We start from the raw sequence: 21,376 nt of genomic DNA, 5'->3' as shown, positions 1-21,376 counted from the left end.
ACGATTAAACACGAAATCGGTTTCCTATATGTTTGTAACTGTAGTTCACAATTTCACGGCGAATATCTGTGCACTTTGCCACACTTCCTGCATCATAATAATTGCTGATGATATACAACTTTATTTAGGGTATTAAGTTTATCATTTCATAAAGAGTTTAGAAAGGTTATAAAAGGTTGAATAAAAATAACATGAGGGACGTAATCACAATGATGATTTTTTTGCCAAAAAAACCATGCTGTTATTATGGGCCTCATCGTATGCTACATCGTAGTATGTGTTTGGGAGGCAGGGTTGTGCCTCTAGCACCTTTCTATCTGGAGGTGACATGATCTCCCCCTGTTCTGCATAGGGGGGGGGTCCTCCATGGTTTTCCCAGTTTCCACCCATAGCTAAAAAAAAACCCACATACAATATAACTGGTATAGGCCAAACATCCCAATGCTGAAAAACTCCCTTCAAATTTCTCAATTGGGATTACATGCAGCAACATTGCCTCCTTGTGCAAAAACTTGGCAGGACCGTGTTGAAAAATCAAGATTTTAAAAAGAGTCTTGAGAACTGCTCTTTGTGTTTAGTTTGTTATCCTTCCCCCGCACCTTCGATTAGCATGGGTTGGCTACGTACGGTGCGAAAGAAGTTCAACATACATACATTTAGATCAGTGGTTCTTAACCTGGGTTCGATCGAACCCCAGGGGTTCGGTGAGTCAGTCTCAGGGGTTCGGTGGAGGTTAAGACACACACCCGACTCATATGATTGTGCAACAGTAAAACATATACCTATGTTTTGAATTTGAAAAAATCACATTTCATTTTTCCAATTAATAAGGGTTCGGTGAATGCGCATATGAAACTGGTGGGGTTCGGTACCTCCAAAAAGGTTAAGAACCACTGATTTAGACTGAGTGTAGCTCTCCCAGGTAAACAAACGCATCGATAATAATATTGTGGCAACCCTCGCCACCACGCCGCACCGCCACTGCCCTCAGCCTACCCTTTGACAAGCTCAACAGCGATGTAGTCATTGGCGTCGCCGCTGTTGTAGAGGATGAGCCCGTCGCTGGACGTGCTCTTGAACTGGAAGAAGAGGTACATGGAGGTGTAGGCCTGCAGGGTGGCCAGCGTCAGGTAACTGCCACGCGTCTTGAAGATGATTGGGTCGGCGATGATGGTGCGCATGCCGAACCGCGCGTTCAGCTCGCAGTAGCGGATGTCGCCGTTGCGACACAGGTCGATGTAGGCCATGCCGTTGAAGACGACGTTCTGCAGGTGGCCCATGAAGTTGGAGGGCATAACGGAGGTGTATCGGCGCTCTGTCATGATGCCCGTCTCGATGTTGTGAAACTCAAGGCGGGTGTGGTCGCCGTCCATGAGGCCTATTAAGCAAAGGGAAACAAATAATCAATTATGGAGTGGTATCAATTTTACAAGGACAACACAAACCTGTATTATTATTCGATGTACAATTATGTTATATTACTGTCTTGTACAATACTTGTATTGTTATTGTATACTAAATGCATTGAACATTGATTTAATTGATTTGATATTACGAAATGTTATTCTATACTCTTAAATGTATTGTTATAGAATAATATCGCAAATATTATAGACTGAATAAGTAAATGTTGAAAAATATTAAGAACTGTTCAAATATTGTTCTAAATTATTTTATAACCCTGCGATGTAAAGTTAAATGACAATGCGTTCTTAAACTGGCAACAAAAACTTAATTTAAAACGGCACACTTTACCATCGGCTGAAGTCCCATCCACAGTAAGCTTGAGAGTTTTGCCACGCCGGATTACTTGAACTGTATGCCACACATTATCATTGAGGTGTTTTCCAGCATACAATATCTCTGGGCCTTTGCCTGTAAAAAATAAAATAGATCATTAGTGCTTTTGAAAAGTTTAGCCCCCTAAAGGAGCATTTCAATGTAAAGGCAAATTAGACCGATTAATAACCTTCTTTGTAATTATTTTTTTAATGGCATTTTAAGCCTCTATTTTTGTAACTTCGTCAATCTTGCGCTTACTTTCTGCTGAATGTGGCATTACGTTCCGCAATGACATGCGTATGATCACTTTCACCGGTACCAGCTCAACCGATTCGCTCGGTGTAATGATGCCAAGGCATTTAAGCGCAAACGTGACATTTCCACATCATTGAAACGTCTATCTTCTGCTTACAGTTTTACGTGAATTCTCTTGTACGTGTTCTGTTTAAGAAATGTGCACATATGAATTGGAGGGAGGCATTATAGTAAATAACTAGTTTTGAAGTAAAATAGGAAATGGAAACAAATAAATATTTTAAAGAAGAGGCAAGGTTGGAGAATTCCATCTACTCACGCATTCTGAAACGGGATTGTTAGGTGCCATGGGCATTTTATTTGACCGCTTTGCATTAACTTGGTTTGTGTAAGTCTTCAAAACATATATCGAAATCCTCAGAGCCTGCTTGGGTGAGCCTCTTTGATGTAACCGTGAGTCAAGAAGCCGATATCTCCAGGAAACACAAGAAGATATATTTGTTTGTGCTCACCATGCACTTCGAAGTCTAACAGAAATCCTCTTCGGCTATCGCAAAAGATAATAAAACACTGACACCAGCTGCTACAAATAGTATTTGTAGTGTCATGCCTCAAACAGAATTCCACAACCGTAGCACGATGTGGAAAACTTCAGATTCACCGGTGTTGAAATGCCATTCCCAAAGGGCTCTTGATATTTTAAAAATACTTTAGTTAGAAGTAGAAAACCTATATAAACTTGTGCATTTTAAATATATTTTACAACTAATACAACTGCCACAATTCTCTGAAATGAGCATCATTATTGGAATTAGCTAGAACAGCTCAATTAATCTAAAGCCATCGTTAAAGAGTAGCAAGGTAAACAGGGAAAAAATGAAAGGTAGATATAGCTATATTCAGATACATTTTAGTGTATATAAAAACGCATAAATTGCAGAATGTTACATTTTTACGTGGTAGAGATAATGGGCAATAGACAAAAAGGTTCTTGAAATAATCACAATCAGCCATGATAAAAAAAACACTACTGGATGAAGGCCTCCCCAAGCCATCACCATCTCTCACGGTCTTGAAATAAGGCCATGAGAGATTATTTGAAATTAGACACTAAAAATAGTTGCACTGAGACGAGGCTTATTTTGAAACCCATTATATATTTTTTTTAGTAATCATATAGCAGTACGCGACACCGTGATGTAAAGTGGCTACGATTCAAAATTACAGCACTGTACTCTAAAAGGTGTGAGCGTGTACATACTTATTTACAACACATTCTCAAACCTGTTTGACAGCTCATCGTATAGAGAGACAGAGCAACGCTCACCACAGCCAAAGCGCATCGGTGAACAGACGACTTGGAGGAAAAATGTTGCCAATTATATAGATAGATAGATATTTAGCAAATTCAATCTAGCCTAAAGGCAAGCTGCATTATACGGCGAGGTTGATAAGACATTTACGGAGGTGAACTAACTTCCTTACCCTAGCTCCCGTTCGCACATGTGCATGCCGTGCCCTGTGGTGGTGCTGGCACTAAAATGTGGCCGGGGAATTGAGTCCAGCACGCTCTTGGCTGTTGCAATGACCTCAATCATGTTGTGTTTTTTTTCTAAAGCGCAAGAGCTGGCTTCTGTTAGGCTGTGGACATTTCGTACTGGAGCACGGTGTAGGGAGTGGGGGTGACACGGTGTTTGAACATTACAGCTCTGCCATGTGTGGGCCCACGCTGCCCTCTAGTGGCAATAATCTGTTTAAACGATTTTGTTTGAAGAAAACTGCGTTCTTCTCTCTTGCCTTCAGAGAGAAAACGTGCAGTGTGTCAAGGGCAAACAACAAAAAACCCGATTATTTTTTCACATTCTCAATCCTCAAATATTCACCCGAAAATGGGCACACATGGAATATATAAATTTACTAAGGTTCTTCCATCTGGACAAAAATTCACGTAATTAACGGCGGGCTCAAATATGCTTTGCTTCAAGTGCATCGGCATTACACTCGCCACATTTATTCGACGGCATTAACAGTGGCATCGGTGAAGTAACCCCATTGTACTTGACTCCGAAATGCTTTCATTCACATGTGCTGTCACTTTACATTTTCATCCTGAGACTGTAATGGGAGGAGCATGAGAGAGCATCACCAGTGAGGCATTTGATTTGATGGGCATTTTGCAATTGCTCGTCTTTTATTCTCCACAACTGTGCACCGTAAAATTAGGGTTTACAGAAAAGTCTCCGCAGCTTCGTGACTTTAAGCCCATGTCGAAACTGAGTCGCCGATTGTGGACTTGAGCTCACCCATGACCGTCCTCTGCGTTCGAGAACCAAAGCCATGAGTGGAAGATCAGTAAATTGTATTAACGTGGTCACTGGCCTATAAATCCACATTACCTTGGGGAATTGCCCTTTCTGTTTTGTCTCAAAGTTTCCACTGCAGCACATCCTACAGCCAAGGTTGTGATCATGAACAGCGATGATGGTCTGTTACCTGCATTATAAACTAAACGTGTGTATACAGCGTTTCTCTGCACATCATATGTCGTGATACCAAGGCCGTAATTTCATATATATTGGGGGGAATACACTTCCCCAATATTCAAATATGCTCAAAATGTCCCCCCCCCCCCCCCGATATATTGCGATAAAAATAATTGCTATGCTATGTAAAAAAAAAACATCAATTTGCTAAACCTCAGCCAGAATATCTGGATTTGTCTTCATATACATCAATGCATAGATTTCTGTTTATATGATTGTGGTTATGTTAGTACTTTATTAATCCTTAATCTCTGCCATTACATACAATGAAACAAGAAATGGTAAAAAAGTAAAAACAGAACAATGTAATACAATACACTATTAGACATTATTGTAAAAAATAAATAAAAAGTCCATCCCGTGTGTTAGTGAATTTTTTAATATTTTAGGCAGGAAATTAGTTTTCAAATGTAGATATTTTTCTGGGTTGGGACCCCCAGACACCCTGGAAGATTTGGTCCCCCCCAATGTTGACTCCATGGCTACGACCCTGTAATCGGGTAATTTGTATGGGGTAAGGGTAAAAGGTAGAGTAAAGGTAGGCTCGTTGCTTTTGACCTTTTACCTTATCTTGCTAAAGGTAAAAGGTAAGGGTAGAGTGAATGTATTGTGGTAAGGTAAAAGGTAGGGTAAAGGTAGGCTCGTTGTTTTTACCTTTTACTTTACCTTGCAGAGGCCTACACCATGCTGAGAGGGAGCGGTGAAATCAGAGCTATATGGATTGCTGCATCAAAGGGCCACGAGAAATGGCATCGAATTGGAGAGGCCTTCATCCGGCGGTGGATTGACCATGACATATGATGACGACGATGTCTTAAATTATTGCCTCAAAAACTGCACACAAACTGCATCTTCCATATGCCACTTATGTGTGCACATCTACAGAAACATTTTAAATGTTTTACAGAAATCCCGACGCAACATTTGCACGCCGTTATCCAGCAGTAGATTGACAAACGGCTGTGATGTTATAAAATGTTAAAAGGTGGATAATGGTGGCGCAGTGGTTACCACACTGCGCTATTCCTGGCCACGGCTAACATCTGTGGCGACTCATACCAAACAATCCTCATCACCATCATTGCGTGGGGAGGCCTTCATGCAGCAGTGTATTGACAAAGGGGCTGCAATTTAAAGTGTACGTGCAGTGGTTAGCGTGTTGTGCTAGGAACCTGCCAACGAGAGTTCAATTCCTCGCCATGGCAAACATCAGTGGCGAATGATCTATTAACCAGTCCTGCGGCTCCTTACCCCCACCATACACCAACTCCACTAACCAGTGCGGTGAAGTATGGTCAAGAAAATTCGATGACCACGCAGCGTGAGAGGTTTTCCTCCAGCGGTGGATTGATAAAGGGCTGAACATTATTTTAGGCAAAAAAAATACTCATCGAAATTGGCTCTCTAAATAAGATGCCCTCAAGCTGGTTGGGGTTCCCAATTAAAACGACTTGCTTTACAGGGGGGAATAAACAAAAATAAACTTAAAAAATGAAAGGTAAAACATTGATTTGTAGATGTACAACAGTGCACGTCTCCCCGGTATTGTCAACTGGTAATTTGTGCCTCCTCTCGAACCTGCAGCATGATCGATTTTGTTTCGAGGGGGGAAAACAACAACCAGGGGGGAGAGGGGTGGGGGTAACGACAATCAATTTGAGACATACCGTAAACAAATGTTAAACACGGAACGAAATTAGTATTTTATTAATTAATTATCTTTTGTCGACGGTGCATTATGCTGGAGCTCTCGCTCGTGTGTGAGGAAAGGCTGCAATGACCGACGCTTGAATGCACTAATTTGTGCATTGTGTTCATCCCCTTAGAGCGAATGCAGTTTGTGTTATCAAAATGAAGCTTGCAAATTGAGAGGATACCGCAACCGCAGATCAATGTGCGTGAGTCATGTTGCACTTAGATCTTTTCATCACCGACAAAAGTAAACCGTGCAATAACCTTGTGCTATCACATACCGTAAGCCACTCGTATGAGCCGTATATGCAGAAGCTGCGATTCCGAAATATTTGCAACCACCAGTGGCACTGAATTTTGCACCACTACTGCGGCGGTTCCCAACTTTCCTGGACCTATTGACCACTGCTAACGCTCAAACATTTTTCGCAGACCACCTTGATGCACTGACAAATATGGTACTTCGTAAAAAATATAGAAATCTACAACAAGTTCCATGGGGCACTTCTCACGTACCCTTGAGGACCACCACCAGTGGGTGCAATAGGATCGCAGGTTGGGAGCCACTGCCCCTTATAGTGTCGATAATACTGCCCCCTACAGAGCAGTATTATCGACAAGAGAGCCAACAGCATTGCCAGAAGAGGGCAGTAAAGGCTTGGTGAACAGAGCCATTTCCACTCCGCGGTGGTGCAGCAAGTCAAACCATGCAAAACGGCCTTGACACGTGTGACATTTTCTAGGGTCACCTTCAATGATTTTCCACATACATCACAATAAGGGATGCCAAATTGTACGCCTGCCCCTCACAAAAAAATGCCATTAATTTAAAAAACGAAAGTGTGTCTTTTAACTCGCATTATCACGCCGCACGAAGACATTTAAAATTAACGTCCAATTACATTAAATCTAGTTCCGTTCAGAGTAGACGGTTGCGCATTTTTATAACCAGTTTGGTATTTACGACCATATGCAACAAAACTGTTAAGCATATGCAACAAAACGTACGTTACACTAATAATAATGATTATCACATTGCAGTGCACGCTCATGTAAAGAAAACGTGTACCACACTACAGCACACATACGTAAGCACACAGTACATATTTAGGTGAGAGCCAGATACAAATATAGTGGTAAACACAAAGCAATATGATTATTATCATTACGATTATTTTTCTTTTCTCCGCGCAAAATGCAGTGACGAAAAACGACTTCGCAGACATCGGCCCCGTTCCGTGGAAAAAAAAAACGACGTCATCACAACCCCCCCCTCCCCGTCCGATCGCTGCCCACCAACCCCAAACGTCTCTCGTTCCCCAACGTTTGCCAACGTCCCGTAAACGACGGTGCGAGGGGTAATTTCATTTTTTTTTAGAAAGGTCCACAAGGTGCACGGAGATTGATGGGGAGGAGCGGGGGGGGCAGATGGGGGAAGGAGGTTTTGGTGGTGGGGGTGGAGGGCACTGCGTACACCGGTGACGATAATCTGAACCGGTCCTGGGCCTCCCCTAGGTCGACTCAGCCTCAAATGAGTACCGGTGCGGTGTGTAAACATCGCCACTTGGGGAGACAAAGGCGGCGGGGCGTGGTGTTGGCCACCCACCCCCTCGTGTGCCGTGCCGGCCTTCATAGGTGCTCGCTAACAGCAATTGCCCCTACAGCCTGCGTCAGGCTTATGCGGGGATCTTTGTCTTTGTTTTGCATTGTTGTTGTTGGTTACAGCCCATCACCGTATAGGTTCATTGACCGGCGTGGCTGCCCCCCATCAAGCGAGGGACGGCTGTGAACGACTGTTGTCCTAGCGGAGTTGTCACGATTTTGTTCCACTGGGGTGACATCGCGGTTCTCGGCTCAGCCGTCGAACAAAGACGGCGGTCAACCGCATCGCGCGCTTTCAAGATGCACTTCTGCGGCCGTCTGGAACGCTCTTCCTTCCGATATTAGGAAGCCACTGGAGCCACGCACTTTTCAGCCGTCATCTAGATTAAAAAGGAATTTCTTTGGAACTGCTTTTTGTGTTTAATTTGTTGCCCTTCCCCGCGCGCACCTCCGATGTCGCACGGTTGGCTACGGACGGTGGCGAAACAAGTCCAAACGTACACACACAGCAGATCTGAGCAACAAAAGTGATGGCCACGGCAAATGTTTGCATTTCAGCGTGGGCTTCAAGGGAGGACAACAAGAGGCAGTAACCACCATCGTCATAATCACCATCGTCATGATCATCATCGTCATCCGCGATGGCATAGGGCAGCAGGAACGCGTAGCGAGGCCAAAATACGTTGTGCGCAAAACCAACGTTGTTTTGCGCACAACGTGAGCGAGATGAACACCCTGCTTGCATGCCTCCCTCCCACGCTCCCGCGGGTGTAATTGCTCATTTGAATCATTGCATCCTTGAGCCTTTCGACGCTTGTGCGCTGTCTGTCATTGTCTTGTCCGTGTGGGGTTGCGGTGGTGTTTGCGGTTATGCGCGCTCCAGAAAGAAACCCGGGGACCCCAGTTCCACCTCCCAACACGAGTGAGGATCATCTGAACCGGTCCTGGGTCGACTCAGCCTCGAATGAGTTCCCGGCGCGGTGTGTAAACATCGCCACGAGGGAGACAAAGGGCGGCCGGGAGTAGTGCCGGTCATCCACCCGCTCGTGTGCCGTGCCGGCCTTCATAGGTGCTCGCTAACAGCACTTGCCCCAACGGTTTTGTTGAGACTACGCGGGGGATCTTTGTCTTTGCGTGGGGGAGCGGTTGTATTACGGTGAGCGCGCTGCGCTGCAAATCCGGCGACCCCAGTTTAATTGCCGCTCACGGCCATCGCCAGCGGCAGCGAATATCTGAAACGCTCCTGATCGTCTCACCCGAGTCCACTCAGTCTCAGATGAATTACTACTGCACCCGGTGCGGTGGGGATTGAACACCAGCACTGGGGACATGGCAGCAGCCTGGCGTGGTGCTGGCCAGCTGTGTGCGGCACTGGCATTCGTAAGATGTACGCACACGGAGCGCACCTTTGTCAAGGATCACACGGAGCATGCGGGGGGTTGGTGTGGCCGAAAAAAAACCACGCTCGACGACCACATTTGCCTCCCTCCCCAGCGCTGACGAGGTTACTCGTTTAAAGGCTGGCCGAGTCGAACGAGAGCAGGCAGAGAGTGCCGGTTCAGATATTCGCCACTGATGTTAACGGTGAGCAAGGGATCTAAGTCGGCTCGCCAGGATCGTGGCGCGGTGTTCACCTTAGCAGCCTGTTGTCTAGCTCCACGGGGGGATTGTTGTATTTGTTTTTATTTGATGGACGGTTGTTATCCACCTGCGCTACGAACCTGACGATTTACAAAATGCTCAACTTATGTCCCTCTCGGTCGACTGGGCCCTTAGTTGAGCACAGTACCGGGGTGCCGCGTGAAGAACACATCAGCACTGGGGAGATAAAGGTGGCTGAGCGTGGTGCAGGCCACTCCACCCATTTCGTTTGCCATCCTCGCCTACGAAGGTGCACTCTCTAACAACACTTTCCTCAGCAGTCTGTAAAATGCTACGTGGTGGGGGAGGGGAACCTTTGTTTTTACACGATTTTATTTAACTCACTGTCTGTTGTTGTTGTATCCTCAAATCTTGTAACTCTATTTTAACCCACTTCCCAATGTGGCATCGACTGCAAACTTGGTATACTTATGTCATACTGATGACAATAATATATTCTATCAAAAAAAATATTTTTTGAAATATTACTTATTAACTGTGTTTTCACACAATATCCAGAATGTTGAAGTTGTTGGCCTCCGTTGTTGTTTTTGAAGTGAAGTAATGATAAAGCTGCAAACAGTGTGATATCCAGTCCAAAGCGCAACGGCCCCGTAGAGGGTTTACATTCGACAGACTGTTGGCGTTTTCATAAAAAAAATATTAATAAAACTGGAAACGTAGCAATTATGTTAATATAAAGCCGCTGTTAATTAAAGGCCGATTAAAATGAAGGCTAATCACATCCTCACAAGTTGTCTTAATTCAGTATCTCTGAAATTGTACTTTGCTCTAATATTTAAAACGTCCGTGGTGGTTTCGCTAAAGTTCGCGGCAGATTTATTTACCATTTATTTAAGTATCTGTCCGCTGCACTTGCATTTTTGGGGAACACTCGCTGCTTGCATACTTTTTCTTGCCAAAAACATCTGACTTCGTATGCACTGCTCTCCCATCAACATGGAACGCTGATCCGACACCCGTACAACGGGTTGAATCTCGTGCCAACGTTGGCTCAGCGTTTGCATGTTGACTGGGTAGTCGGTATCCCGTTGGGACTCAACAGTAATCAATAATTTCCAATTGAGTTTATGCACCCCACAGCAATTTAATAAATGTAACTTTACACATGTTTTGTTTACTAGTATCTCCATTTTACTAGTAGGTTGTGCTATGATAACCTGCTAACATAATATATTTCGCATGACGGTACAAATAAGTGTTGTTGAGGCAGATGTAACAGTCGAAAAGGGTTCGCTTCATGCTGGGCAACTGTAAATGCAATAGCAGAGTGGATAATTATCACTGGGATAATATGCTAAATCATCGGTTCAAATGTCAATATCTTGATTCAGAAGTCCATTTTTGTTCACAATTTCGACTTCATTCGCTACATAAACTACACAAACGCTTTCAAACGGTTCCTAATTCATTGATATTAGTGTAACGGTCTAAGAGGACTCTCCAGACACACATACATATTCATTGCTCATTGTTATACATTAGATGTCTCGTTGGCTCAGGGGAAATATACCGTGTACATGTAAGAGTGGTAAGCTATCACTGCTAATAAATATCCAGTTGTAGATCACCAGGCTCCGATCCTGGATTAGGTAAGACTTTCGGAAGTTTAGTGAATTTGATGGTCTTAGCTCAATTCACCAATTAATGAAATAAAAAAGATATATATATAGCGTAGCTTTTGTGTTTGAAGGAATCAGGTGTAGCCCATATGTTAAAGGTTTATCATCATCAGTCGGATGCCATCACCACCTATGTCTTGGAAATTACGTTTTTAGAAACCTTACATATATAATGGTTAATTTTTAAAGTAAATATGATGAAGTTGCATATGTTATCTCATCCATTTGTTCCTCAATCACGTGGCTCTCCATGCTTATTTTCGTAAGATTCAGCTTGTCTTAAATTTTATATGCCAACAACCACGTTTTTGATTCATGTTGTCGGCTTCACGAGAATGGATGATGGCTGGTAGTCGAGACTGATGAGGGATCAGCAGCAGCCAAAGGAGGGAAACATGCTCAATGGTACCTCTAGCGTGGGGATGGAGTGATTAGATCAGCGCGTGTACAGGTTTCAGACATGATCAGTTTTTTTTACCCTTTTATCTGGAATCAAAACTGACACCTTTTTTTTTACAAGGAGTCATGTTTGCATTGACCACAATACCTGCGGTCGGAATGCAAACAAAAAACACAACTCTGATAATGTATGCACTGTCCTTGAAATTGATTGGTCCACATCCGAGATGGCTTTTCTTAGAGCCTAGTCTCACATGGTTTTGTACTAGATGACGCCAAAAGGCGCACAACTCAAAGACAATGCACCATCAGAGTATGACAGCTCGGGGTAAGCATTTACACCATAAAAAAGGTGTCAGTTTTGTTGCCAGATAAAAGGGTAAAAAAAACAATTATCATATTTTGCTACTGGCAAAGGAGGTTCCAATGAGGTTTCAGATACATTGCGTCATCGAGAAAATGCGACGCCTAGGGAAGGCCTTCGCCCAGCAGCAGCGGATAGATCATGGCCGATGACGGCACTGGCTTGACGAGTATGCCACGACTCACTTTCCGCAAAGCGCGAAAACCCACAATGTCGCAGATGTTATGACAAGGGCCTATCGCAGAGAGACTGTGGGCAGGTGTGTTGTCATCATCTTGCACAAGGCCATTCCCCAGTGTGATGTTACTCTCATCTCCACTGGGAATCACAGAAATGGGGTATTCCTTGTCACATGCCTTGACTCCTGCAGCACAGCTGAGATACAACCGATATATTTATTTTATATTTCTATAGCCAGATATTTACTCTCAAGTCAATGAAGCACAAAGTGGAAATAAAGGTATTTTCTCTGGAGTGCAATTCAACCTAGTACTGTACTGCGATCCAGGTATCAGTATTGGTATTGTACCTCTTAGGGATGTGTTTCCGATATTTTTGATTGTATTAATTTGAAGAAAAAAATGGAAAGTTGGGCTTGGATGTAAAATTTTGGATCCGAAACTCGTCCTTGGTGGGTTTCTTCTCCGACACGTTCCATGCCTTGGTTGTCACTCTGACTATCGGCCATAATCGATTCTAGTGATGTGTTCTGCCCAACGCACTTACTCTTTAACAGTTTAAATTGTGTCATTATTCTGCATAAGTTCTCCAATAAATGTGTTCGTCTTTAAGTCTCTTCACGTTATTCCAAGCATGAATTCAAATTATCAAATAATGTCCGACATGTAAATGGCCCAAACATAATTTTTCTTTGGAAAATGACCCTTAAAAATATAACTTCTGACATGTTTTAATTTAAAACTCATCCATAGTATGTACATGTATGGAAACAAACTACATTTTATGTAGGATACAGTTTGTGTCAACCTTCTCTGTTGGCGTCCAGAAGAAAAAAAAACATTCCAACTTAAATGTACAAAATGTACGGTGACTTTTGTCAGTACATATAGACGCTGGGTATAATTTGTCAGTAGAGTACCTTTTTGTTTACCATGTAATGCTGCTGCTGCTCCAAAACCAGGTCATAAAAAAGGTAGCTGCTGAACACTGGCCTTCCACAATGCCCATCATAAATAAACCTCAACTCTAAGGCCTTCTGTTCAGTCTGTAGGAAGCCCTATTAGAGCCCAGTGGGAGAGCTGCTAGCCACGATTACTCCAGAGATATTGACATAATTAGGGTACTCTCCCAAGCCATTACAGGGGTTCATAACAGCTCATTATGTGAAATTGCAGGAAGACAAAACATTAAAACCCTTCCACATGTCTAAAAAATATATATGACGGTCACACCAAATCTGCAGCAAAATGGAAGCGAGATGATCGTCAGACAGCAGATGCTTTCTTGTTTAAATGCCTTGTGCGTCATTTTATCCAATTAGACCCCACACTCTTTTCTGGCAGTCCATGAGAGCTGAGCGAGGGGTTGGGTGGGCTCAGAGGTGGCTTTGTCTCACCTCGGGTTCGCTGGGTGCTGGTTCAAAAGACCCACCTGTGTCCAAAAGATACGGTATTTGCGGGCACAAATCTCGAGAAGGGCACTAACCTCCGAGGAGGGTAATAAACTCACTGTCCCTTGCAGAGGTGTGTGTGTGTGGATATATCCCCTAACACGCTTCTCATAAGTAGGACACAGTGTACTGTGCGAAAGCCAAATATACCCTTCCTTGCAGCTCCGTACTTCTTTCCGAATAAGTGGACTTTTGATCTATTACGTAAAAAAAGACGACAATTTTAGGACACAATATGGTGTTTATAATATGAAGGGGTCACTACATGGTTATACTGGTAGGAACCTCCTGGTTACACCAGCCCACAGGGGATCATTGTGTCCGTCGTGCAGGGAGGGGCTGGGTGGGGAGGGGAGGGTGGTGAGGGGCTGGGTGGGGAGGGTGGGGCTGGGTCGGGGGTGGGAGGGGTGGGGCTGGGTGGGGAGGGGCTGGTCACCCCGTGGTGCCCTTCTAAAACTAAACGTTTAACCTACTCACGCCGGCTTGTGCCCGCCCTCACAGTCGGGCATATTTGCGGAATACACCACGCCGTCAGTGACCCCGCCCATTGACCGAGCGGCCCAACGTTCCTACCAGCTCCCTGCGCAGGAGGAGGAATGTGTTCTGTGTTGGATTCCACAGCGTAGTAACCTGAAATCAGTTTAATGCCTATTTCTCCAACGGAATATTTGGCGGCTGGTGATTGTGTATAAAGGGTGATTCATAGCACCACCCGACGAAGTGAAAGGGGTAGAATAATTAACGGCAAGGGCATTTCAGTCTTGCGATTTGTGTGTAGCGATTACTATTTTGTATCTGTCTAATAAAAACGAATCCAACGTGTGCACGCATGTATGTCTACTTTCTATCAATAACTCTATATAATGCAATACAGTGCATTGTCAATTATCATTTGCCTTTTTTTAGTGTGCAGAAACTTAATGACTACATTTCAACACAAGAAATACCAATGCACATCTTGTACTGTTTTCAAGAAGTCTCACTCCCACGCGCACCACATCCTGTGGTCAAACATAACCTGTGAGCAACTTCATAAATGCTGTCTAATTTAACACGTAGGCGTTCGCGACCAATATCATCCATAATAGAGGTTTTTTGGGGTGAGATCGCGTAAATATCTAAATGTGTCGTTAAAACCCGCCACCAGCCGACACAGCCAACTAGTAAGGGTTGTCACGTAAACAGAACGTGTCAATTCGTCACTAGTACAGCACACCGGTGTGTTAGAGAGCTCAGCCACAACATTTACAATCTGAGTACGACGTTTCGCCAGTAATTACAACTAGCTTCATCAGGCGACAGACAGATTTGTGGAGAAGTCCACCTGTTTCGTTCCTTATATAGAGGCGTAGATGTGGTGACCACACTTCTGCGCTCTTGCGCCACGTGTGGGGGCGGGGGAGGGATTACTGAGTCAACGTACATTATGCATGTGCATTATGCAAGCCCTTTGAACTTGTCCTTCCTGTCTATTGTGTATATTAAAATAGCCCTACCTACGGTAATCCCTATTGAAGTATGATGCCCTTCGTAGGCATCATGTATCATTTGATGATTCGCTTCCACGCAGCACTAAGGTGGTAGCTATCCGGACGGTTAAAGTTATTTTTATTTCTTCAATTTCGATAGATTATCTAATTAGTCTTGGCCAGTAGTAGCTAGTTTTGCACAGAACTTCAACATTATCAAAATCAATTGAGTGTCCTTGTTGGCACCTGTGTTTTGCTACTGCTGACAGTTGTATTTGGGAGAATTTAATATTTATCTGATGTTCTTTTAGTTTCGTGCTGATAATTCGTCCTGTTTGCCCAACATAACATTTACCGCACGTGCATTTAATCTTGTACACACCTTCTGTTGATAGCTTCGGTAATACATCTTTTGTACCAGATATTCATTTCTAAATTTTATGTACCGTGACAAATCCGACTCGGATGTTTTGTTTTTCCAAACATCTGGCTAGTTTATCAGTTACTCCCACAATGTACGGTATTTTGATCGTTTTAATTACTTGGGCAGTTTCAATGCTCGTGTTATTTGATTTGGTTTTGGCATTCAATGCCTTGTTGATATGTGCATCATTATAACCGTTCGTTTGCAGTGCTTCTTTAACATGTTGAATTTCACTTCTCAGACTGTCACCATCTGACACTTTCTTAGCTCGATGAATGAGCGTCTTGATATGAGCAGATTTCTGTGTGGGGTGATGGTGTGACTCTCCATTCAGAAAGGCGTCAGTATGCGTTTTCTTTCGGTAAACACTGTGGTAGTTTACCATTTCGACCCCATCCGAGTAGAATATCCAGAAATGGTAGAGTTCTGTCAGCTTCCACTTCCATGGTGAACTGGATGTATGGTTTTGCGAGTTGAGATGATTTAGAAATAAGTTCAGTGTATCTTTGTTGTGTGGCCAGACCACCAATGTGTCATCCACATATCTAAACCAAGCAGATGGTTTTAGTGTGCTTGAAGCTATTGCTTTTGTTTCAAAATCTTGCATGTACAAATTCGCTATCACAGGAGACAAAGGAGAGCCCATTGCTGCTCCTTCCTTTTGTTTATAGAAGTCACCTTGCCACGAGAAGTAGGTGTTCTTTAGACAGTGTTCAGCTCGTCTTGGGATATCTTTGGCTAAACATTTGTTCGTTACCAGAGTGTCGAGTACTCTAATTGACTCGTTGACCGGAACCCTCGTGAACAGAGAAGTCACATAAAAACTTACGAGACTATCATTAGGGTTAAGCATAATATCTTTAATTATATTTAGGAGATGTTCAGAGTTTTTGATGAACGAAGACGTCCTACCGATGTAGGGCTGTATTTGTTTCGTTCGTATTGTGCTCATTTGTACGTGGCAGAGCCTATTGTACAAACTATGGGTCTTAATGTGACATCAGGTTTGTGAATTTTTGGTAGCCCATAAAGTCTTGGCGGTTTAGATGCCCTTAGTTTGATCAGGTATTGCTCTTTCTTGGGAATTGATGACTTGGCAATGATTGACGTTGTTTTACGTTCCAAGGTGCTGGCTGGTTGGGTCTCGTTAAGAACCGTGGTGAAAGCATGTAAAACTCTTGATGTAAACATGACTTTTTGTACGAGTGCATCTATTATGGTCAACTTAACACAAGAGTTTGTTCAAAGTGTGAGAAAAGCACTCAATTTGTGCAGCTATAAGTTAACGTATACGATTTTCAGTACTGAATGATCGCCGTTAAGGGGCCATCCATTTAGTACGTACGCATGGAGGGGGGAGGGGGGGTTAACCCAAATTCGTACGCTTGCGTATAGGGGGTCTACTGACTATGTACGTACGCATAGGAAATGGGGGCGGGGGGGGGTGAAGCCTCGATAATAATTCGTCTACATTGGCCTTCAAATGAGCCACAGTTCAGTTTATTTAGCTGTCAGACAACAAGGACTACAGGGAGAAGTGGGACTGTGGGAGAGGCGTCACTTGTGTGCCACCATGCCCCTGACTGCAGCTCTCACGCTGCTGTGCTTCAGCCTGACACTGCGCGTGTTGACGAAATCCCTATAATACGTCACCTGTCCGACTGTGTTCAGTGGGCGTTTGAACCGAGCGCACACCAGACAAACGTTTTAAAGGTACGCAACTTAATTATTTAATGCAGCCGGCGGTGGACTATCTGTTTGCTTAAACACGTTAATATTATTAATCCTTGATCGTTTCCGCGTTGGGGGGGGAGGGGGGGGATCAAGTTTTGACAGATTTTTGTAGGTACGTACTAAATGGATGGCCCCTAAAAATGTAACTTGTTCGGGCAGAAACTGTTGCAAGAAATAGGTGACTGGGAGAAGGGTTTTAAAAATTTGGGTTAAAATTCCATGAACCCTATATTTTTAGGGGCCATTTACATAAACACAGTATGAAAAAATGTATTTATACATGTCTGACCTTTTCAAATAACAATGTAGGCAACTTGACCGAAATTAACATCTGTACAAATTTTCATCTCCCTGAGATGTCCTAGAATAATATTTAATCACGTGTGGTGACAGCATCATATACCTGACAGTTAACATTTAAATGATCACTCACCTCGACATGACATGACACACACACTAGAATGACTCACGCTAGTCCAGATCGGACCTAATGAATGCTCAATTTCTATTGTCTACTGCGGTGTCCAGCGCATTCAGATATACATATACAGTAGAACCCGGGAGATCGAATGCACCAGAACTCGAACAAATCGGTGTTCGGACGATATTTCCGAATATTTTTTGTCCCGGCAACTGAACAAAATTCGGAGGTCGAACGGGCAATCGTGACTTGAAAGAACCTGTACGGTTGAGATGTGTATGGCCAGCGGGCATGACGCTTGCCCAGACAAAGGGGACTCCCCTTCCAAACAATAACACCACCACCTCCTCCTCACCGCCTTCCACTCAAGCCAACAACTCTCCTTACTACAGGTAAAGTGAAGTTCAATGTTCATTTATTTCATTTATTTCATATATTTATTCATTTATTCCATTTATTTATTGTTTTGCTTGTTTTTTTGTATGATTTTATGCATGTAATTACTGTAAACTTCGTGTAAAAATGCTTTATAATGAGAGATTTCTTGTGTCTGAAACCAATTAATGTAATTTACATTAATTCTTATGGGGAAAATGAATTCGGTGTTTGAACAAATCGGTGTTCGAATGGCCTTCTGGAACGAATTTCGTTCGATCTCCGGGGTACCACTGTATTGCTGTCAAGCTTAGCTGGGATAGCACTTTGCACAACCCTCCACGTGTTCCCCTGCACCCACAGTGCATGAGTTCATGGAGGGTTTTGCTGGATTTAGCCAGGATTGTCCCCTCTGAATTGCATCCGGGTCATCGGCCACACACTGCGGAAGCGGGGGGGGGCACCCTGCAAGTGAATGATTCCCAGTAGTTACTGAGCAGATTGCAGACAGGGCCCATGAAGTTCACTCCCCACCTATTCATGGATAAGTGGTGCTCGACTTGTACTCTGACGATATTCAAGCTATGGAATTATTGGTGACTTACTTGACACTAAACTACTGTTTAATGGGCTACCGTGCATTTGAAGGTCGCATCTTCGGCACATGTCAGCACTTACGTCACCTTGTTGAAGGGAGAATGCCGCGGACTCACAAATACCATGATGTTTATCCAAAGTGTTTTGGGTGTCTCTTAGCCGTATCTAATGATGTTTGGTGGTGTCCGGACACCCACAATACCCACAGTAGCTGCACCCTTGGTAGTCCCTTAGCCCAGACCAGATATTTCACTTTTCAGTTCAGGGAGTCCTCGCTTAACGTCGATTCGATCAACGTTTCATTATACCATCAACAATACAATCGGGAATATAGTCCCTTATAACGTCGCGACGTTCGCTTTTACGCCGTCGCTGCTAGCAACGGGAACTACTTTGTGGGGCGGAGAGCGTAGTTGTGCGTAGCAAAACGTGGAGCAGTTCCATCATCCCTTGCGCCCTATCTCAGTCTTCATTCTCTATGCCATTCTGTTGTGTGTGAACCGATATTTGAATAATAAAGTTATAGCATGCGTTTGTGATTCATCCTTCTGAACCACGAGTCAAAAACGGCTATATGCCCGCTGCACATCCATCATTGGTGAGTGTTATCTTATTAAATCTGCTATTTATTTGTTCGTATTTATTTCATTGCTGTCTGCATTTCTTTAATATTATGTTGCCGTATTTAAACGTATAACCGTGTTTTTGCTTGGTAAAACATAAACCTACATCGGAACGTAACCTCCAACTTTATTTGATTTCTTATGGGAAAAATGGGTTCACTTAACGTGGTTCCACTTAAAGTCGCACTGTTCGTGAGCGCAATTATGCCGTTAAGCAGGGATTACCTGTACCACCTGAGGAGGCAATACCTTGAGTGGTTCTGATATATTGATGTGGCCAACGACAGTGAATTGTAAGATAACCGTGTGAAATGGGTGGGTCATCAAAGATATATTTTTTGTTAGTCTTTTAAATTAATCAATACCACAAATGTATTTGATACCTTAGGTCAGCGCTTTGCAACTGGTGTGCCGTGCAACGTCCTGTGGATGTGCCACGGTAGTTTTAGAACCACTTTACACAGGGCAGGATAGACGAACTCTTGATTGCCATCTAGTGGCCGATCCAGTGCCCACCACTCACCTCCTGCCCCCCCCCGCCCCTCTCCATTGGTCACGGCACAGTATGGCAGACAGCCATCAGGCCCCTACCACGGCCCTCTCAAATACGTTGGTTGGGCATGCCCAGCCCAGTTGGGCAAACGCACACTGAAACTCGCTTACGGACATGCAGAGCGACACACAAATAAGCACAGAAAGTCACCTATTTGAAGGGAGAAAAACACGGACTCATAAAAACCGTGATATTTATTTAAAGTTTGGTGGGTCTCTTGGCCACATCTAAAATTGTTTGGTGGTGTTCAGACACCCATGCAACCCACAGTGGCTGCACCCCCGGTAGCCCATGATCCCGGACCAAATATTTAATTGTCTGTACCACCTGAGGTGGCATAACATTAGTGGCACCAATGTCTTAATGTGGCCAACAACGATGAATGATGTGATAATCATTTGAAACGAGGGGGGTCATCAAATAATTGTTATTAGCCATAGAAATAAATTGGTGCAACTAAATTTGTCCACCTCATGTGGTAGCGATTTCTGCTGTGACCCATGAACTACGGTTTTCAGTCAAGCTCGATCTGTTCCCAGCTCCGGTCACCAGGTAAGGAAGCTTTCACTGAAAAAGCAACATCTGGTCCCAGCCTGGAGGGCACTCCCAACATGTTGCATGCCACGCGCTCATTGAGCTCGAAGGATAATCGCCAAGAATGCACTGTTATTGGAGATTCCAATACGAGATCTTTGAAGTGCACCAACAAAACACTGAAGGACTCTCCAGACCTAAATGTGACTTCCTGGGCAGAAATCTAATGGGCGGAAAAACGTTGACGTCGTCGCCTTACAGGAGCCACACGTTGAGAGCAGCACACGGATGGCAAGTTATATATTAAATATTTACACCATTGTTGCTGCCATCTACCACCCTAAACATGACCTTGCCACCTACACCAGGCAAGGCCTAAAAATGAACCATGCTTGCAAGTTCACTACCGCCACAAGTGACGGCACGCAGACAATAACTGTCGCAAGTTGGTCGCGTGACGGTCGTCAATGTTTATAAAGCCCCCGGATAAGGAATGGCCATCACCACTTCCGCCAGCAGCCACTCACGCGGCTTTAAGACGTGGGGGTGGGGGGGACTTCAAAAGCCACCCCCGCACAAACATGTGGGGGGCCACTCAAAAAATTATGAAGCCGGAGAAAAACTCGAGGAATGGTCGTCGGCACTGGACAGATTCCTTATACACAACCGTAAAAAACCGGGCACATTTCACTCAGTGCAGTGAAAAAAAGGACTACAACCCAGATGTATCCTTCATCTCAAAGGAAAAGAGTGGACAGCCACTAGTTGCCTCACGAAACAATTATTGGCAATTTCCCAAAGAGCCAACTGTCACCGCACATATCGGTCATAACCTCAAACTTCAGGGCCACATTGGATCATTTGGAAGGCCAAATGGCCCGGCGAGGAAAAATAAACCAAAACCCAATTGAAGAAGCAGGAGCCAAAGCCCTGAAAACGTAGATAAATTCATCAAAATTCTGACACCTGCCAAAAAAAGACAACATCCAGAGGGGGTATCGAAAAAGTTGTATGCCATGTTGGCAACCAGAAACAGAACTCTTACAAAAAAGTTAATCAGAACTGGAAACCAAGATAAGGGCACTGCACTGCCGA

General features: G+C 43.9%; 1 protein-coding gene across 11 annotated transcripts in view; it reads right to left on the bottom strand.

Annotated features, from left to right (window-relative positions):
* LOC144944023 (neurexin-1-like) overlaps window positions 1–21,376 on the bottom strand; it is a 389,198-nt gene that overhangs the window by 219,992 nt on the left and 147,830 nt on the right. For all 11 annotated transcript variants that reach the window (XR_013639554.1, XM_078872018.1, XM_078872025.1 and 8 more), the window contains 2 exons: window positions 1,756–1,875; window positions 997–1,378 (listed from right to left, as the gene is read on the bottom strand). Coding sequence is in view for 10 of the 11 variants with exons in the window: in XM_078872018.1 (XP_078728144.1) it covers window positions 997–1,378; window positions 1,756–1,875 (502 nt within the window). In the remaining variant the exon portion in view is untranslated. The remainder of the gene's footprint in view (window positions 1–996; window positions 1,379–1,755; window positions 1,876–21,376) is intronic.

This window comes from Lampetra fluviatilis, chromosome 33, assembly GCF_964198595.1.
Source record: "Lampetra fluviatilis chromosome 33, kcLamFluv1.1, whole genome shotgun sequence".
Taxonomy (NCBI): Eukaryota; Metazoa; Chordata; class Hyperoartia; order Petromyzontiformes; family Petromyzontidae; genus Lampetra; species Lampetra fluviatilis.
This window is presented reverse-complemented; position numbering and strand designations above follow the sequence as displayed.